This window comes from Aythya fuligula, chromosome Z (assembly GCF_009819795.1).
Source record: "Aythya fuligula isolate bAytFul2 chromosome Z, bAytFul2.pri, whole genome shotgun sequence".
In the NCBI taxonomy this organism is placed as follows: domain Eukaryota; kingdom Metazoa; phylum Chordata; class Aves; order Anseriformes; family Anatidae; genus Aythya; species Aythya fuligula.
In genome coordinates, this window is record NC_045593.1 from 729,900 (window position 1) to 746,886 (window position 16,987).

Sequence of the window (16,987 nt, forward strand, 5' to 3'; positions counted from 1 at the left end):
TGAAGTATTAATTGGACCCTGACCTCATTACTTCCAGTTTTAAATGCAGATTTGTGCTGCGCTTTCCAGAAATCCGTATCCCTCTGCGCTGCTATCTAAATAAACGAGTCAGAAATAAAAGCAGTTAAATGCCCGCGATACCTTCTCAAGATTTTGATCAGGATGACTTTAATGTCGCTAGTAAGAAGGAAAGTTTTGATGCTTGAACTCTGTGCTTTCAATAAGAGCTGCTGACACTGAGCGAGCCGTGTCCTGTACTCCCCCCTCTGAAGAGCAGAGAATCCATTTTGTCTTTGACTCTTTTCCTCTGCTCTTAGCCGTGCGAGGAGAGGCATCCTCACCCATTTTGTGCTCCTGCAGCTGCAGCACGGTGAAATATTCAGCGAGAAAAGGAAGGGCAGAGCACAGAAGAGAATCCTGCTGAACTGCAAGGGACTGAGGGGTGGCTGCACAAAGCACTGCCCTTATGCAGAACAGCACATTTTGTACGAGCCCATCGGTCTGGTGGAAATTATCCCTCCCCCCAAAAAAAAAAAAAAAAAAATTTCAAGAAGCTGTTAATGAGAGTCAATTAAGGAAATCCATTCCTGAATTTCAGATCAGCCTGGCCATAGGTAAAGCTTCAATAAAGCCGATAGAGATCCGGGCTTCATGTGCTGAAGCGCGATGATGATTTTATTGAAAGGAACATAAAACTATTTTACATCATGGCCATTTTGGAACTGAATGGCAACTTTTCCTGATGCTTTATGAAAAAGATGTTGTTCCCATTGGAAATCAATAGGAAAGCAGAAAAAATTAGATAGCCATGATTTGCCAAGAAATCAATAAGAAATAGAGCAATATCAGAATCCATGTTCTTTATCTTTCACGCACTAAAATTTGACTTTCATGTGAACAGAACTTTCAGAATTTACAGGAGAAAGCACGTAAGCCATTATGTTTTCCTGATGCACTTATATCACCTCTGGCAATTTCAGGTACTTTGCTTTTAAGATCTTTCTGATTTTGACAGATCAAAACACCCTCCCAGTGCTTAAGGACATTATTTAATTTGAAATGATTTAATACATCCTGAAGATGTATCGAATGCATACTTGCCGATCACTCTGAACCACAAAAAAACACCGTTGTGTTTATTTTTGGAGGCCCCTCCTGTGATGCTTGGCATCAGTCCCCATGTTGGGGACGATGTTCGGCTGTGAGGGCAGCAAACCTGCCCCAGTAAGCATGGCAGAGGAACAACGAGTCGTGGTGGGCATCACCACTCCCAAACTAAAACAAGCCTTTTCTCTACAGAAACTATTATAGATACATAAATATGAAGGGAATGGAAGGCTTTTGGCAGCATAAGAGGGTTAGGGCTGGGATAGCGGCTGCAATTCGCCGTGCATTCTGCCCCCAAGATAACACAGATGGGCTGAGGACGCACTTTTCAGGGCTGTATCTGGACCGTACACCCCCTGCCCACCAGGTGGTTCTTGCTACGATGCTAAAGGCACCCAGCCACCTTTCAGATCCGCCTCTGCCCCTATGGGTGATGCCCATTTTACTCCTTATTCGTTGCGTTTGTCAGCAGGGTGGTTAGAGCAATGCTCCATCACACTGGTGCTTGGAACCACAGAATTCACCTTTGGATGCGTTGCCATCAGTGCGAGCAGGAAGGCATCGCTCTCCTCTTCCCATTCCTACCTGCACAGCAGGCCAGGACAACCAGCAGACCCCCAGCAGCCCCCAGCAGCCCCCAGCAGCCCCGTGCCCCCCGCAGCAGGCACGAGCCCGCGTGCACGGCCCCGGCTGCTGCCTGGCGGCGCGCGCGAGGGCTGAGCGCACAACGCGCTCTATTTGGCTTTCAGTCAATTAAGCTTTAAGCTGTCAGCAAACAAGACTTTTAAGTTAATTTTGAATCACCACAAATCAAGTTGAAGGTTGGGAAAGGGCACGCTCGCATGCCGGCATGAAAAAAGGCAGTTTAATTGCCTCTGAATAGCTATTATATGCTGCAATTGGCCTATTGAATCTTAGATCATCTATTTATTTATCCAAGTGCACAGACTGGTAAAAGAACGAAAAGTAGGAACTCCACTCTTTTTCTCTCTTGCTTAAGCAGGTGAAATTAAAGCTTTTGAATATACAAAGTACTACTGAAACAGTGATCTCAGCAAAATTCAGCATGGCTTACGTTACGCTTTATTTCTGAACAATTTCAGATAGCTCTGGTTTGGGGAGCTGTAATGTGAAAACAAGCCATTTCCAATACAACAAGTGATTGTTACGACATTTAGGCTTTGTTTGTTTTTTAAAATTTGTCAGGTTTTTCATATGCTACATAGATTTTGAATTACTAGTTTGAACAATTATCTGTCCAGAAGAAGCGCGTAAAAATGCTTTAAGAACAGCAACTATAAAAATGTTCCAAAAAACCTGCTATAGGTTTCAGGTCTCCACCTTCATGAAAAATCGTTTTGTTTGGAATAAAAGGAGATCAGACAGCACCAGCAGGAACGGGTCTTCTGAACTTAAAAGCTCCTAAAAACACTGCCACTCGTGCATGGCTGGTGGAGAGGAGCGAGCATGAAGAAATGAGAGGGGCCTGGAGGGTTTTTTGGGGAGAGAGCCAGGGCATCCATGTGCAAGAAAGATGGGCAAGGGAGAGGCAACGGGCACTCACCCCATCCAGGTGAGCAGACAAAGCCGTCCTGGGGCAGGAAGGTGAAGGAGAGGGGATTTGTGGGGACGTGTGGGATCCCACCCCGGCACACCACGCAGACTTACAGGTGATGTTTGCTGGCCAGCACTCTGCCCAGCGGGTAGGTTGCTGTGCTACTGGATGCCTGTAGCTACTTCTGTGATAGCCCAGAGAATTATTTTCTCTCTTTTTTTTTTTTTTTTTTTTTTTTGTTGTTTTGTTTTAAACTCCACCATTATTACTTAGAGCTGAGACAAACCCTGTTATTTCGAGGAGGAAAATAGGTCAGAGGAGGCGATACAGCATTAAAATCACATCAGCAGTACACAGAGCAAGTGCGTTTTAAAGTGATGACGTGGGGGCCTCTGGAAGGGCAACGAAGCTGTGAAGGGTCTGGAGAACAAGTCTTAAGGGGAGCAGCTGAGGGAGCTGGGCTTGTTCAGTTTGGGGAGAAGGCTCAGGGGAGACCTTACCGTACTGTACAGTTACCTTAAAGGAGGCTGTAGAGAGGTGGGGATCAGGCTCTTCTCCCAAGCACCAAGCGATAAGACAAAGGGAAATGGCCTTGAGTTGCACCAGGGGAGGTTTATGCTGGGTATTAGGAGAAATTTCTTTACTGGAAGGGTTGTGAGGTGTTGCACAGGCTGCCCAGGGTCCCCGTCCCTGGAGGTCTTCATGACCTCTCTCTCACACGACCTCTCATACATAAATTCTGCAGTTAGCTTACAGGATTACAGACCAAAACCAACGTACTTGTTGCACAGAACTGTAGGCAGTGACATCAGGATACACAGCCCAGTGAACTTAAATTCAAACACCACCAGGCTTTCCAAATCCCAGCCAGAACCGGCTTCCACGACTAAGGGAAACGTTCAAGCAGTAGCATACTCTATTTAACGGTATCTTGGTCATCAAATAAATGACTCATATAGTAACCAGCACAAGCTTCTTGGACAGTAATGCCCACGGGGAAATTCCTGATTCCTAGGGTCCTGAAGGCTGCACTCCCAGGAGCAGTCCTCCACAGGCACGCGGTTCATTTACACGGGTAAACGCTGCTAGGAGCGATGGACACTACACACCTTAACACCAAAACAGCTTCTTGAAGCATCTGGTCCACGATTGTAACTAGCTTGCCCCAAGACAGCTAAACCTTGCCAGCACTGTAATGCTCCACACGTGCAACCAGGCTGAAACTTCCCCAGGTGGATCAAGGGAAGCCTGAGCCTGACCTGCTCATCGCTGGGTGTCAGCACAATGCTTGCTTTTGTGACCTCTGCCTCCTTAAAACCCCATTTCTACGTCTGAACAGATTATTCTAAATATTTTTTTCTTTTGACTGTAACAATCTCTCCTAAATCTTTACTTAAATTAGCGAAAGCATCAAGTTGAAGCATTTCTACCTACCACCACTGAGAGAAGATGAGCAGTCAGAAGAACACAATGAAGGTATAAATGTTTGACTAAGACACTGAGAGCTAACTTTCCCCAAGTTAATAATGTTTTCCGAAGTAACGACAGCACAAAGGGAGACTGCACAGAGCTGGAAGAAGACATCTGCCACCGGAACAGACAAAAGATTTCAGACGAGCCCCAGATTGATTTTTACGAAGTGCTGATGTATAATGCACACGGTGATGCTGAATGCTTCCCGATTTCACAAAAAAAAAAAAAAAAAAAAAAAAGATGCACAAGGACTGATGCTAGTTAGTTACACTGTGTGATGCTTAGCGTAAAGTTGTGCATCAGATAAAGACAGACACCAAGAAGTATTCCCAATTAAATGAAGTTATCTTTCTAAATACCCTGCTGCACGCTTCTTCCAACAACGAGGAACCAGCCCCGAAAGCCCGAACGGAGCAGTTCTCCTGGGCTAGCACTCAGGGAGCAGACGCAGCGCTGCCCCAGCTCTGACATCTGCCATTCCGACAGATGTCCAGCCCGTAGCCCCCTCGCAGGGAACAGATTTCCCAGTGGCGTTTACTGGTGACATCTGCTTCAGTGGCAGATGCCCACGTCTTTTCAAAGACGTGCAGCTCTGCTGAAAAACCCTCTGCTTCTCCATGAGCTACCTTCCCTACAATTAAATAAAGTGCTCTTTTAAAGAGTATTTTACCTACAGTTTCATGCTTTCTTGTAGGCATCTAATGACAAACCGGAGGGAACTAGATTCTTGATTAACTTTTTCTCCAATTATCCATCAAGCACGTTTCTCAAGGTGCTTCAAAATTCCTGTTCGTACACACAAAAACTCCATTAAAAATTAGCACCCACATGTTAACTAACTCCTATCTGCACATTTTATTTGCAACAGAAAAGATCAAATGAGGGAGATGCGTGTGTGTTTTCTCTATTTTCTTAATTAGCATCTGAAAGGGACGAGGTTTGTTTTAGCTGATAAAATCTAATTTTTCTGGTGTTTTACACAATAGTCAGCGCAGGATATGGTGGATGGGTTTCCAGTGAGTTATTAAACACAAATTAAAAGCTTCTTTGATCTCTCTGTGGTGGGCTTTGGAGATGCAAAAACGTATGTGACAGGGTTTGTAGAAGGTGCTCAGGTTTGGTCTAACCTACTTAAAAGCAGCCCAGCAGGAACTTTATCCGGAGACTGACTCTTTTGGCACCCTCATTGTGCTGAACAGTGGGCCACTGGCTTGTTTGCTGGGGATGGCAGATGGTTGCATTTGTTGTGCACCTCCACTTCACACCAAATTTGCAGTGGAAGCCTGGCTGCTGAGGGGAGGGAAGCACTGGGCGGCGGCACCTGGCGCTGCTGCTTCCACGTCCAGTCCAACAGGAGGGGAGAGAAGGCAGAGAAACCACCAGAGCAGCCCAGAAACTCAATACAGCAATAAAAGTAACAATAAGAAAAAACAACAACAGCAAAACAAAAAAAAAGCAGGTGAAATATTTTTCTTTCATTACAGTGGACGCCTTCAAATTAAAAAATTGTCATACTCTATAGCGAAAAATAATGCTTCACCTAGAAATTAAAAATACTTAAAGTAGTTAGATGCCACGAACATCAGAATATCTAGATTTTGGGGGTAAAATAAGTGTTACTAGAAATATGGGAAAACGCTGGAAATTTCTGCAAATACACTGCATGTACTGCTGCATTTCAACAGCAGTGATGGTGCGTTCAGATAAAAGATAAATCAAAAAATCACAGTGATTCATTGCTGAATCATTAAGATAATACAGACAAATATTGTTGCTGATTTGAGAGCCGTTTTCACTTCAGAATATGGCTTAATCCAGCAATATTTCTTGCTTCCGATTTCACAAGTTAGCGGATAATTATTGCTAAAAGTACTAATCGTTACACAAGAAAATAGATTTAGAAATATTGAAGGAAAAGATTTGAAAGATTAAACTTTCAAGCTGATGAACGTTATCAGTATAAAACCCAGCTTTTATTTGCTATATAACTGTCTGCATGCACACCACCGCAGCTGCTAGAATTATCAGAATATATCAGTATAATATATAAGTACTGATGTGAAAACGAGCCTTTTAAAAAATGATTTTGGGCAAACGAAGGCATTTGGTAAATCCCAGTTCGAACTGAAAAAAAAATCCTGTTGACCACTGCACACTAGTATTACTCTGTGCAGTCAAATCAATAAATATTAGCCTTAAGAGGACCACTACAGAGAGAAGCTGCATCATATTTTAAGATAACTAAGTGAAGCTTAAATTATCTGAATTATAACTTTTTTTTTTTTTTTAAATATTCTTCAAACACTAACAGTTGTATTCAATTGTTGACTAAAATTTCATCTTGGGATATAGCTTTTAAAGCTCGATTCCTTTTAACAATAGTATTTTCTCTGTAAAGAAACAGTTACTAGCTCCAGATTCAAGCAACATAGTAGACAGCTTTCTGAAAAGCTCAGAACTTAAAGAGTCTAGAGCGTAGGAAGAAAATGCACATCACTTGGAAGTTACTCCATTAAAGCATCCTGCTTGCATTCTCTTTCCTGCTATGTTTCTGAAAGAAACACTGATGTAATGGATGTCCTGGGAAGATCTGTGTTCCAGCCTACCTGGAGCCTATTCATTAATTTCTATTTTTTCTTTTTTTTTTCCCCCATTTTTTTATTTCCATTTTTTTCAGCCTCTATTCCCTGTTGTTTCCTGATGAATCCTGCACCTTCCCCCAGCCACTTAAGGCACCCCCAGCATTCTCCCTCCCCTTTGACTATTTCCTGTTAGCTTTTTACAAATAGCTCGTGTTAATACTCTCTGTTCCAAGCAGTTTGTTCTTCCACCAGCAGGAATCTTGTCTCAGTCACCTTCAACCAGAGACTTGACCCAAAACTCGATCTGTCATACTAACTGTCTTCTGGTCAATAGAAATAAATAGTTTTCTTTCAGACTTTCACAAAAATCTATAAAAAGCTCAGTCAAAAAAGATAGCTTTTGTGCTCTATAATCTGCAGTATGCTATGCTAAAATACGTGCTGGAGTCATTCAGATGCTGAGGAGATTGATATTGAGCACACAGATATTTTCCTTATGGCACCGCATAAATAAGCGTGAAAAACCAAATCAAAAGATAACCCGCTTATAATTAAATGCATATTTTCGTGTGGTCTGTCATTTCGGAATATGCCCTGAGGGATCACAGCTCGCAACTCTATCTGCCGGGTTATAATGAACTCCAACAATGGCAAAAGCTGTATTGGTAGTTCTAGAACTGAACCACGCGTGACAAACTAACAACGCTTTGGTGCTGAAAACCTCAGTTCGATGAAGCAGACTATGGTGGTAGCACCCTTGCATCAGATTTTTCACCAAGGTAAATCGTTTGAGGGATAACTGTGAAGAACCAACCTTTATTCTGCAGGAACAAGCTAAATGTGTCAGTTGCAAGCAGACTAAAAACCCCCAAGTACACTGAAATACAGAGAACATTTTGCAGTAGCAACACGTTAATACTACAGTAGCTACAGTTAAGCAGGTATTTTGTTTTTGCCTAGAGCTCTGCATTTTTTCCTTTTGAATAACTTCATTGCATTTCTAATAGCATGTACTCCATTTTCTCATGAAAAGTAAGGAAAAATTGCACAAAGCGTTGCATCCCTTCTGCACGGTATCTAGTATGTCAAAAAATATTCATCGTGGCCGTGCTCACCTGCTGTGATGTCGTCATCAACCAGATCATGCTCCTCTTCTTGAACTTTTGCCTCTGTTCCCAACGCATCTGGGCTTGCCGTAGCGGTTTGAATGGCTTCCGTGGTTACTCCAGCTGAAAAAATAACAGCAAACAGCCACAGAAGTCAGTGATTGGGGTAGATAACACCCTTCCATTAGGAAAAAACAAAAACATTACCTGCTGACTCAAGGTAATGCTATGAAACGTAGGTAAAGCAAAGGGCAACCAGGTTCTGCCTTCCCTTAGCGCTCTGTGCAGTTTTCACAAACCTACCCCTTAAAAGCCTTTTCCACAAGGTAAATCTCTCCTCTTTTCTTCTTTTTACAGCATCTTCTAGCACAATTAAAAATATCAGACACACAGACACACTGAAATCTTTCGCCAAAAACCCAAGATACTTTGCCAAATAAGGGAGGAGTTCCAGCAGGACTCCTCTTCCCTCTCCCCTTGATGCTCATCTCTCGCCGCAGGGCTGCTTCCACACCACCTGCAGACTACGCTCACTCGTTTGAGTCCTTCCACATCATTTTGGCTGTGATGCAGCACTTAATTGCTGCTGGAAACTACATTACAGACACCAAATCGTGCCATGTACCAGCAGCACGTGGTTCAAGCTCGAACTCGCTGCTTTGTAGGCTGCCTGGCTATAATCTTTAATTAGTCCCTTACAGCCCTTACCACGATTCAATCAAGGCATTATCAAAAGAAGCGTTTTGCTAGGGGTGAAAAAGTACAGCCTCACAAATAGTCTTCCCAAAGAGCTTTAGGAAAGCGCAAAGAGCAGCCTGACAAGAAGCCCTGATAAGATTGCTTTCCTCCCGCGACACCCTTTCTGTCAGCCTACACTATCAAAAATCTTATTCTATGAAGAGATTGCTGCTCTGCTGATTGTGGCGTTAGGTTTGCCAGCTACAGAGGCATTAAGTCCCCATTTAAAAAAGGACCACGGCCCTTTGTCAGCACCAACCAAACTTCAGCAAGAGGTGAAGTCTCAGGAGATGACTTTGCCTTTGGGAAGATGAACAGCAATTCCTGTTCCAACTTTTATTCTGACATTACCTCTTTATGGAGAAACCAGTACCTTTTAGTAACTTTCCAGCCGTCCTTCTCATTATGTCGACGCACATAAAAGCAGCGACAACAACTGTAAAGCCAGGCTGGGACGCGCTGCCAATCAATAGCCTCGCACTTCATTAAGCATGCTGGCAGGACTGCGCAGAGACCACATGCAATTACAAATTGCACATGAACCTTACTCGGGACACCTTTAAAAACGGAGTTTAATGCACACTGCAGCTGTTACAGCTCCTGGGCATCACCCAGCGTGGTCCTTACCAGCATCAGTAAGAAGCTGGCACGAGGAGCCAGTAATCTCCGCAGCCACGGCAAGCATACAGCTGCTTCCTAAATATCACCTCCATAGTCTAAAATTCTTTGATTTCCTTCCACACACAGAGAAGGGTACAGAGTTGCCATGCCTTTTGAAAACTGCAGTGTGACGCCTCCACTGATGAGCTTTCATCTCAGAGGGTGCATTTTCTGTGCTTAAATACTCCAGTCAGTAGGAGCCAAGGGTCCAGCTGTCCCTAAAAGGTAAGTTTAGGCTGGGTCAAAACTCAAAGCCTTTGATTTTTTGAGTTACTACATCACTTCTTTCACTGCTTTCTGTCCCTGAGTTACTGAAGAGAGGCTGAACTTTACTATTAGATGTGCTACATCCTGCCAGAGTGCTTAGCCAGACTAGTGACAATACAGTGGAAGGGAAGAAGTGCTTCTGCTTGAGTTGGTTCCAGGCTCAGCATATGAAAAGTTAGAAGTCTATTACAATTATATACCATTAAAATAAAACGTTAAGCACAATCGTTCTGATTAAGTAAACACTCCCCAAAAAACAATGAACGGATGAAAACAAAAGGGGAGAAAAATAACAGTTGCAAAGATTAAACAGGCAATAAATTATTGCTTCCTTTCAAAGAAAATCTAGTAAGAAGGAACACGTCTTCTTGGACACAAATGCCTTCTACATAATTCACCAAAAATTACCAAAATTGTCTTAGAAACAGGTTTTAGAAGTAAAAAGGTCATAAAAATGGAAGGTATTAAAAATACGCCAATTGACATACTGGGAAACGCTGGAAAATTAGGCAAGATTCACTCATGTTAGAAACTTACACCATTTAGAAACGCCCAACTCTTTCCTACAGCATCATAAAACCGCTCATTTAATATAGCGAAACGTTGCAGTGCAAATCCACTGCATTTAATTCTTTGTGCTCCGTTAAGTCAAACCCTGCGCGAGTAGAATGACCATCCAGATGTATAAATAGCCAAGTCTTTGGGGCCCCATCAAAGTATCCTTACTCAACGAGAACTCCCACTTAAATCAATGGAAGTTTAATTAAGTTTTACTCAATTAATCTGGCTTTAAATAAAAATTCCTAACAGAGATATATATCTACCAGAAATATACTAATAAAAACGGACGCAGTATTTGTTCTTATAGACTTCCCATGTTTGTTTTGTTTTCCAGGGATAACATGGATTATTATTTGGAGCAGTTTAAAGAAATTTTTCTCTCTAATTTCACGCCGCTGCGTTATTTAGGATTTCCCCTTTCCAAGGAACACCCGTTTGCTACAAGCACCTACCTGGGTGAGCGGGGCTGTAGCAATACGGGAAGCTACACGAGCGTCTATACTTAATTTCTAGACGGGATTTATTGAAAACGGATTTCTGCAGCGAGTGCCCAGCGCTGCCCCGCAGCCCCGCTGACAGACAGCCTGCCTGCCTCGCATTAATTCCCTTCACACCGCTCCCATCGATCCCGGCCCGCTGCCGGCCCCTCCGCACACACCGCCTGTCTGCTGCCTCCACCACATCAGCGCAGGCACACAAAGGCCACGGCAAGATAACCTTTTGCTTTCCATTAAAGACACAGCAACCATTTTCCTATCTGCAGCACCATCACATAGTTAAAAATCCATCCGTCTCCCCGCTGCCAGAAGATTTCGGGGGCTCCAGTGCATGAAGCCCATGAAATGGCTGCTTCGGTGCTTGGTGTGTTACAGTGGGCTCCACAAAAACAAAGAGCAAAGCACGACCAGGATGCTCAGCAAAGAAATCCCTTAAACAGTCCCTTTGCAGAACCCATTGTACGTGGAAGACAGTCCTTACTCTTAACGTTAGTAAAAGTAAAGGAGGATGAAATTTTCCCCTTTTGAGCTCTACCTGGAAACCTTCCTCGTGCAAAACCTCCATGGACTAATGAGAAAGAAGCTCACACTGGGAAAAGGAGCAGGCGAGGCCACGGCAAACCTTTACGGCTGCAGGACAGCCTCAGCAGACAGAGCATGAACAAGGCTTCGGACGCTGAGCTGTTCGTGTGGGAGCCTGGAAAACACCCACGGCTAAACCACCTCCAATACTTGTAATTCTTGGCACTGCCTACACATCTGTTAACATCGGATTTGGGGTTGATGAGCTGACGTGCCAATTTTGGGTGCAAAGGCCCAAATCAAACACAGCACCTCTGGATTATAGATTTGTATTGAGACTCACCCCAACAGCTGGAGTATGCAGTAAATAATAAGTGTATGCTGTCTGACATGCCTTTCCCCGTTTTATTTCTACAATGAGTATTTTTTTTTCCCAAAGGCTGACCGATCTCCCTGTTAAGAGGGACCTACAACCCTGTGTGAAGAAACCACAGAATGAGAACAACACAAAACGAGCAGGAAACACACAGGTGGCACTTACAGACCAGGCCTATTTCCAGGTCTTGACTTTCCTTGTCTTTCCTTTAAACAGGCATTCAGCACATTTCCTTCCTGCCACCTTAGCAGCTTCTTGCTCACTCACAATCTCAGTACCCAAATTATTTAATTACAATTTGTAGTACGCTACAGATGGATAAAAATTCTGAATTAATTACTTGCCAAACATGCTAATCATGCCAGGTGTTAAGTTAACACTCTCAAAAAAGAGAGAATTAAAAAGTAAAACAGGTCACGGATATCGTCTAAGTGGGTGCACCACAGCCTGCTGCAGTCGCCTGTGTACAAACAGCATCCCCCAGTGACTCCCACAACTCTACCACTTGCAGGTTTCAGCTCTGTGTTTGGTGTCAACGTGTATACAAACCTGAGGTGTTATTTGACATTCAGCAGGGCATCCTCACTGTTTGCAATATGTTTAACAGGCAGTGGTCAAAGATCAGTAGATACTGATCTCTAATCCAAGACTTCCCATTCCTCATCTGATGGTTCACCACTGCCAAATGAATAAATAACTAGATGCAGCAGGAAATAACAGATTTTAAGGCTTGCTTGCTTCAGTGTCCTGTCCTGTCCCGTTCCCCACAAAACCAACTTTCTCTTCTCTAATTTGTATTTGTATGCTTGCACTGACTGTGAGATATCTGCGTACGTTTAGACCACCAATGTCATGTTTCAACCCAAGATGGAGCTGGGAAAGAAGAAATATGAATAGAGGACACCATGCACAGAGTCTTCTGTGTCACCACCTTACTAGTACAAGGCTTATTTTCGTGAAAAATAGGCAATTTCTTTTGGGAAATAGGCAATTTCTTTTTTTCCACAAGAAGACTTCATGAAATTGTATAGTCAGCTACTCCCCCAAATCTTCATTACAGATGCAATTATTGCCTTTAACATGGATACAGGAGCACGACTAAGACCCCCTCCATCCTCTGCCATGCCTCAGCATGTATTTAAATGATTCAAACACTGCTGCAGAAGGCAACATAGGATGCGGCAGAGTCTTCAAATTAACATATTCTGGCGGAGCTTAAAAGTGAAAAAGCTTTAGAACTACTAAATGCACTTTCCAGCGCTATAATGACTGTAATAGATCTACAGGAACATGTTATTACTCCATCAAGTCTCCTATGTCATTTTAAAGACTATTCATATCAAACAAGTGATTTAGAGGATAAAAAAAAATGTAGCATTTTAAGAAGAATCAATTATTGTACAGGGTAGAGCTGTTAAAGTATTAACTGGTAAACAAACTTATAAAAACTAATGGAAAATGAGACAATCTGACAGATGTAAAGCAAAACAAGAAGAAGTCTTCTTAGAGTAATACACCTGTGAGATGAAAAACTGCAGAATAAAATCACAACAGAGGTACAGAGACCTTAATCATACTCGATCCTAAGACTTTCAGCTGATCATCAGGTTGTTAGCGAACATCAGATACAAATTGCATGCATAAATCTATGCAAACTGATTAAAAACACAGCGTTAGAAAAAAAACCTTGCATTTTTATTGTGTAACTACTGAGCAGGGATAGAAAAATGAAGCCTTGAGAACATAAGAAAAGAATTACAAATATGTTACTGATTATGAAGCCTTAGTTATTGTTTCAGCAAACATTACTATACATTGCAAAAAAAACAAACAAACAAAAAAAACAACAAACACTGTATTAAAGAAACATTAATTTTGAATAAACTGTTTCCTAAGATGCCATATTCAATATGCACTGGGGTAGCAGCTCCCATTTTTCTGTGTTCATCAAAATGCAAAAGCAGGTATAGGAATAAAACCAGCCGAGCACGTACTTTTTCGTTGAAGTAGCTGGCAGTGTGACTGGAACAAAAGTTCTACAATCTGAACCTCTATTGTTCACAATACTCTCTCTTGCATTAGTTAAAAGATTATTTAAAGATAATCCAGTGCAAATTTGCCTTTCAAGTTCCCAAACACATTTCATCAAAAAGCTGGGAGACACGAGAGTTGGCTTGATCTTGCTGAGTAAGGTCATGTTCCAAACTGTTATTGGATCTGTGCGCTGAATATACAAATGGGGAAAAGATTTCATCTCTGTTTGCTAGTACCACACACTGGAGACATTCAAGAGTCAATTAAGCGCAGATGACTAAGTATCATATCAGCAGCAAGCTTCTATTAGTAATTAGCATTTGTTTCAATTAAAAAGGAACCTGCCATGTCCAAAAAAAAAGCAATATTAGAATGTAAAAATAAAATGAATATAAGAATTATTGTAAAGCAGTGAGATGTGCTAGGCTCAAATATGCTGATAATATTTTATGCTCCTTTATTAAGAGGGGAGTTAGGGAGAAGAGGATGATGAAAGAAACAAAGTGGTATTTCTTGATCTATCATATTTCTACTGCTTGCCTTTCTAGCATAAAACTATGCTTTTCAGAAATCCACTGCAACCATTTTGGCCATTTAAATTATTTTTATCCCCTTCAAGTCCTCCCCAGACCTTTTTTAAAAACGTATTCTCTTTTAGCAAGTCCTATATTAGAACTAAGGACACATCTGTATACTTCACTCGCTACCCGCAAGAGCAAGCTTTTTAGTTCCTTAATTATTTCATTTCTCCTTTCTGATACCACAATTATTATTCCTCTTCAGGATGTCAGCATCTTTGTGTATGCTCTCGCAGACAATAACACTATTAAATGCCATCTCTGCCCTGCCATTCAGGAGAAGCACAAACTTGGTTCAAGTTACATAGTTTTCAACACTGCTAATATAAAATAAATGAATTCCAATTTGCTACTCATCATCTGTTTTACAGCTTTTCAATATCAGTGCTTTAACAATATTGAACATTTACATTCAAGTCTTTCATTCAGCCATACTCCTCGGCTGATTTCTCTATTTTTTCCCTGCTTTAAAACCTTCTTGTTGGTTCTGATAGATAAGCTTATCCTAATTTAGTAATTAGTAAAATCCCAAGTACTGCTGTATGCATACTTGAACTGAATACATACAAAACACTGGAGTTTTTTTAAACCAGTCAGCCCCTAGCTATTAAACAGCTACACAAAATCAAATGCCTTACCTGTGGCCTGAACACAGGCACGAGAGGCAGAACAAAGTATTACGCTCCCAGCTGATGCACATGCAAAATAGGGCTGCACACTCTTCTCACACTTTCAAATGGAAGTGTTTAAGTAAGGAGGAGTACCAGAAATGGCACGAGGATTGGAATTAGTATGAATTACCAGTTGTTTTCAAGTACCTTAAACAGAAGGTCCTTTTTTGGAACCAGTCCGCTGGCTAAGCAAGCAGGCATTTCGAAGTAGTTTCCATACACTTCAACAACACAGTCATGCCCATAACCTTGCACCCAACAAGGTCGCTCAGCATTACCCCAGAGGAAAGAAATGAGAAATCATCAACAGTTGCTATAGCAGCTACCCCCAAGACTGAAGGGCAACTAGAGCTGTATTCTATGAACTGAGTACAACTGACCTCAGAAAAGGATCAATTAGAAAATAAACCCTAACGTACCGAATGGCACAAATATCTGGCAGCAGGGATCGAGGCTCTCTGGCATGTCCATACAACACTTCTTACTCGCTGCCTGGCTGCACGCCTAACTGCGCAACAACATCCCTGTAATAAGGCAACCGCTACATGGCTAAAGGCTGTAATTAACAACAGCTTAGCCTCACCAGCAAATTCTGAACATCACCTGAAAACAGTGTGTTCCATGTAATTTATGCATTCAATTTAGATTTAATAAGATTATTACACATCTCTCAAAAATCAATTGGTATTTAATAGAGATCCTTCCCTGAATAGAAACAACATTCTTCAGCGGAGAAAGAATCACATCTTCAGAAAAATGAATGCCTACTACTTAAAAGCAAACATTCTCATCCATTAAACTATAATTTTTTACTGCTTTGTTATGTATGGCGGGTGTGTTTATATCTCTTTGTATCTTTATATTGTGTCATTGTTCTATAAAGGCAAGTTCCTAGGCAGATAACTGAAGGGAGTATCTTATGACGCTGACGCATCTTCCAAGAATAGATTCTTAGAGCCTGGACGATCTCTGCTTTATTATCAACAAATAAAATGAAAATAGCAGTTCTGGAGAAAAACATAGCAGTTTAAACAGTGGTCAGTAACGATTGATTTTATTTTGAGAAGGAAGATTATATTGCATATCACAGTATTAACTCGAGACATACGTGCACAGTCAGAAGCCTAATGTTTTGGTAAATACATATTTGCATGTAGTGGCTCAAGGCACACAGAAGACTTATGTGCCCTTGATAATGCTAAATTCCATTAAAACCCTTCACTGCCCATCAACCAACTGTTCCAAATAAGGCCAATCATTCAGAAATGCAAGCGATTTTCACAGGTTGCAAGCAAAGTATTTAAGAGAAATTCCCTGTCTCATTCCACTTACAAGTGCAATGCTTTAATGGACAGCATTTCATCAAAAGGGATCGGCTGATTTTTAAGAGAAACCCAGTTAGGTCCATAATCACACAAAACTACAAACTGTTTCACCTGACAGTTTTAAGATTTTTAATTTGTATTACTTTAATGCATTTGATTTGTTCAGGTAACACCCAATCAACTAATTAGAAAAAGAAACGAGGACATGAAGATGTTAGAAAACAATTGCTATGAAAAACTCTCTTTTCTCTTAAAACCACATTAAATAATTGAAGTAATTGAAGTAATGATCCGAAAGAATAGGTAATAGCATATATAATCTACACTAAGTCAGAAGGTTAGCGGGAACAGCCAGTTACCAAAAAAAGAAAATGCAGAGGCCTGCATGAAATGGCTGTTTTTTAAAATTAACAAATTTCATTTTAAATTCTCTTGCATTTTTACAAATTGCAAGAGAGATGAAAAAGGAACAGCTCTCATTATTGATATACTTCTGGGACGATTTAAGACATCTTGGCAGATCATTGCAAGACACATCTCTGTTGCTTCTGCGCACTACACACACTTTGCAAAACCAGCTTGAGCTTCTTAAAGCCCATTAACTTTCAGTTTTAGACTTTTATGAAGTTCTCTATGTTTCAGTACCAAAGGAAGCACTGTAATCTCATGCTCACCTGATTAACCATCACCATAAATTACTGCCTAATGAATCCTCGATAACTGTTCTACCATCTCTACCCGATGTCTCCTTGCAGCGCTTGGTAATCAATGTTTCTGAACACCCAGCTGGGCTGGAGGCACGTCAGACGCCAAGCAGATGCTGATGGACATTTCCTGCATTAGCTCCTTTCAGCATCCTTCGATACTTTGGGGATACCAAAGGATCCCTTTATAGCCATTTCTATGATTTTATTATAGACTCCTTGAAAAAAAAA

General features: G+C 41.5%; 1 protein-coding gene across 3 annotated transcripts in view; it reads right to left on the reverse strand.

The window, feature by feature from the left end:
• WDR7 (WD repeat domain 7) overlaps window positions 1-16,987 on the reverse strand; it is a 98,838-nt gene that overhangs the window by 54,654 nt on the left and 27,197 nt on the right. For all 3 annotated transcript variants that reach the window (XM_032205379.1, XM_032205378.1, XM_032205380.1), the window contains one exon: window positions 7,833-7,946. In XM_032205379.1, the coding sequence (XP_032061270.1) occupies window positions 7,833-7,946 (114 nt within the window). The remainder of the gene's footprint in view (window positions 1-7,832; window positions 7,947-16,987) is intronic.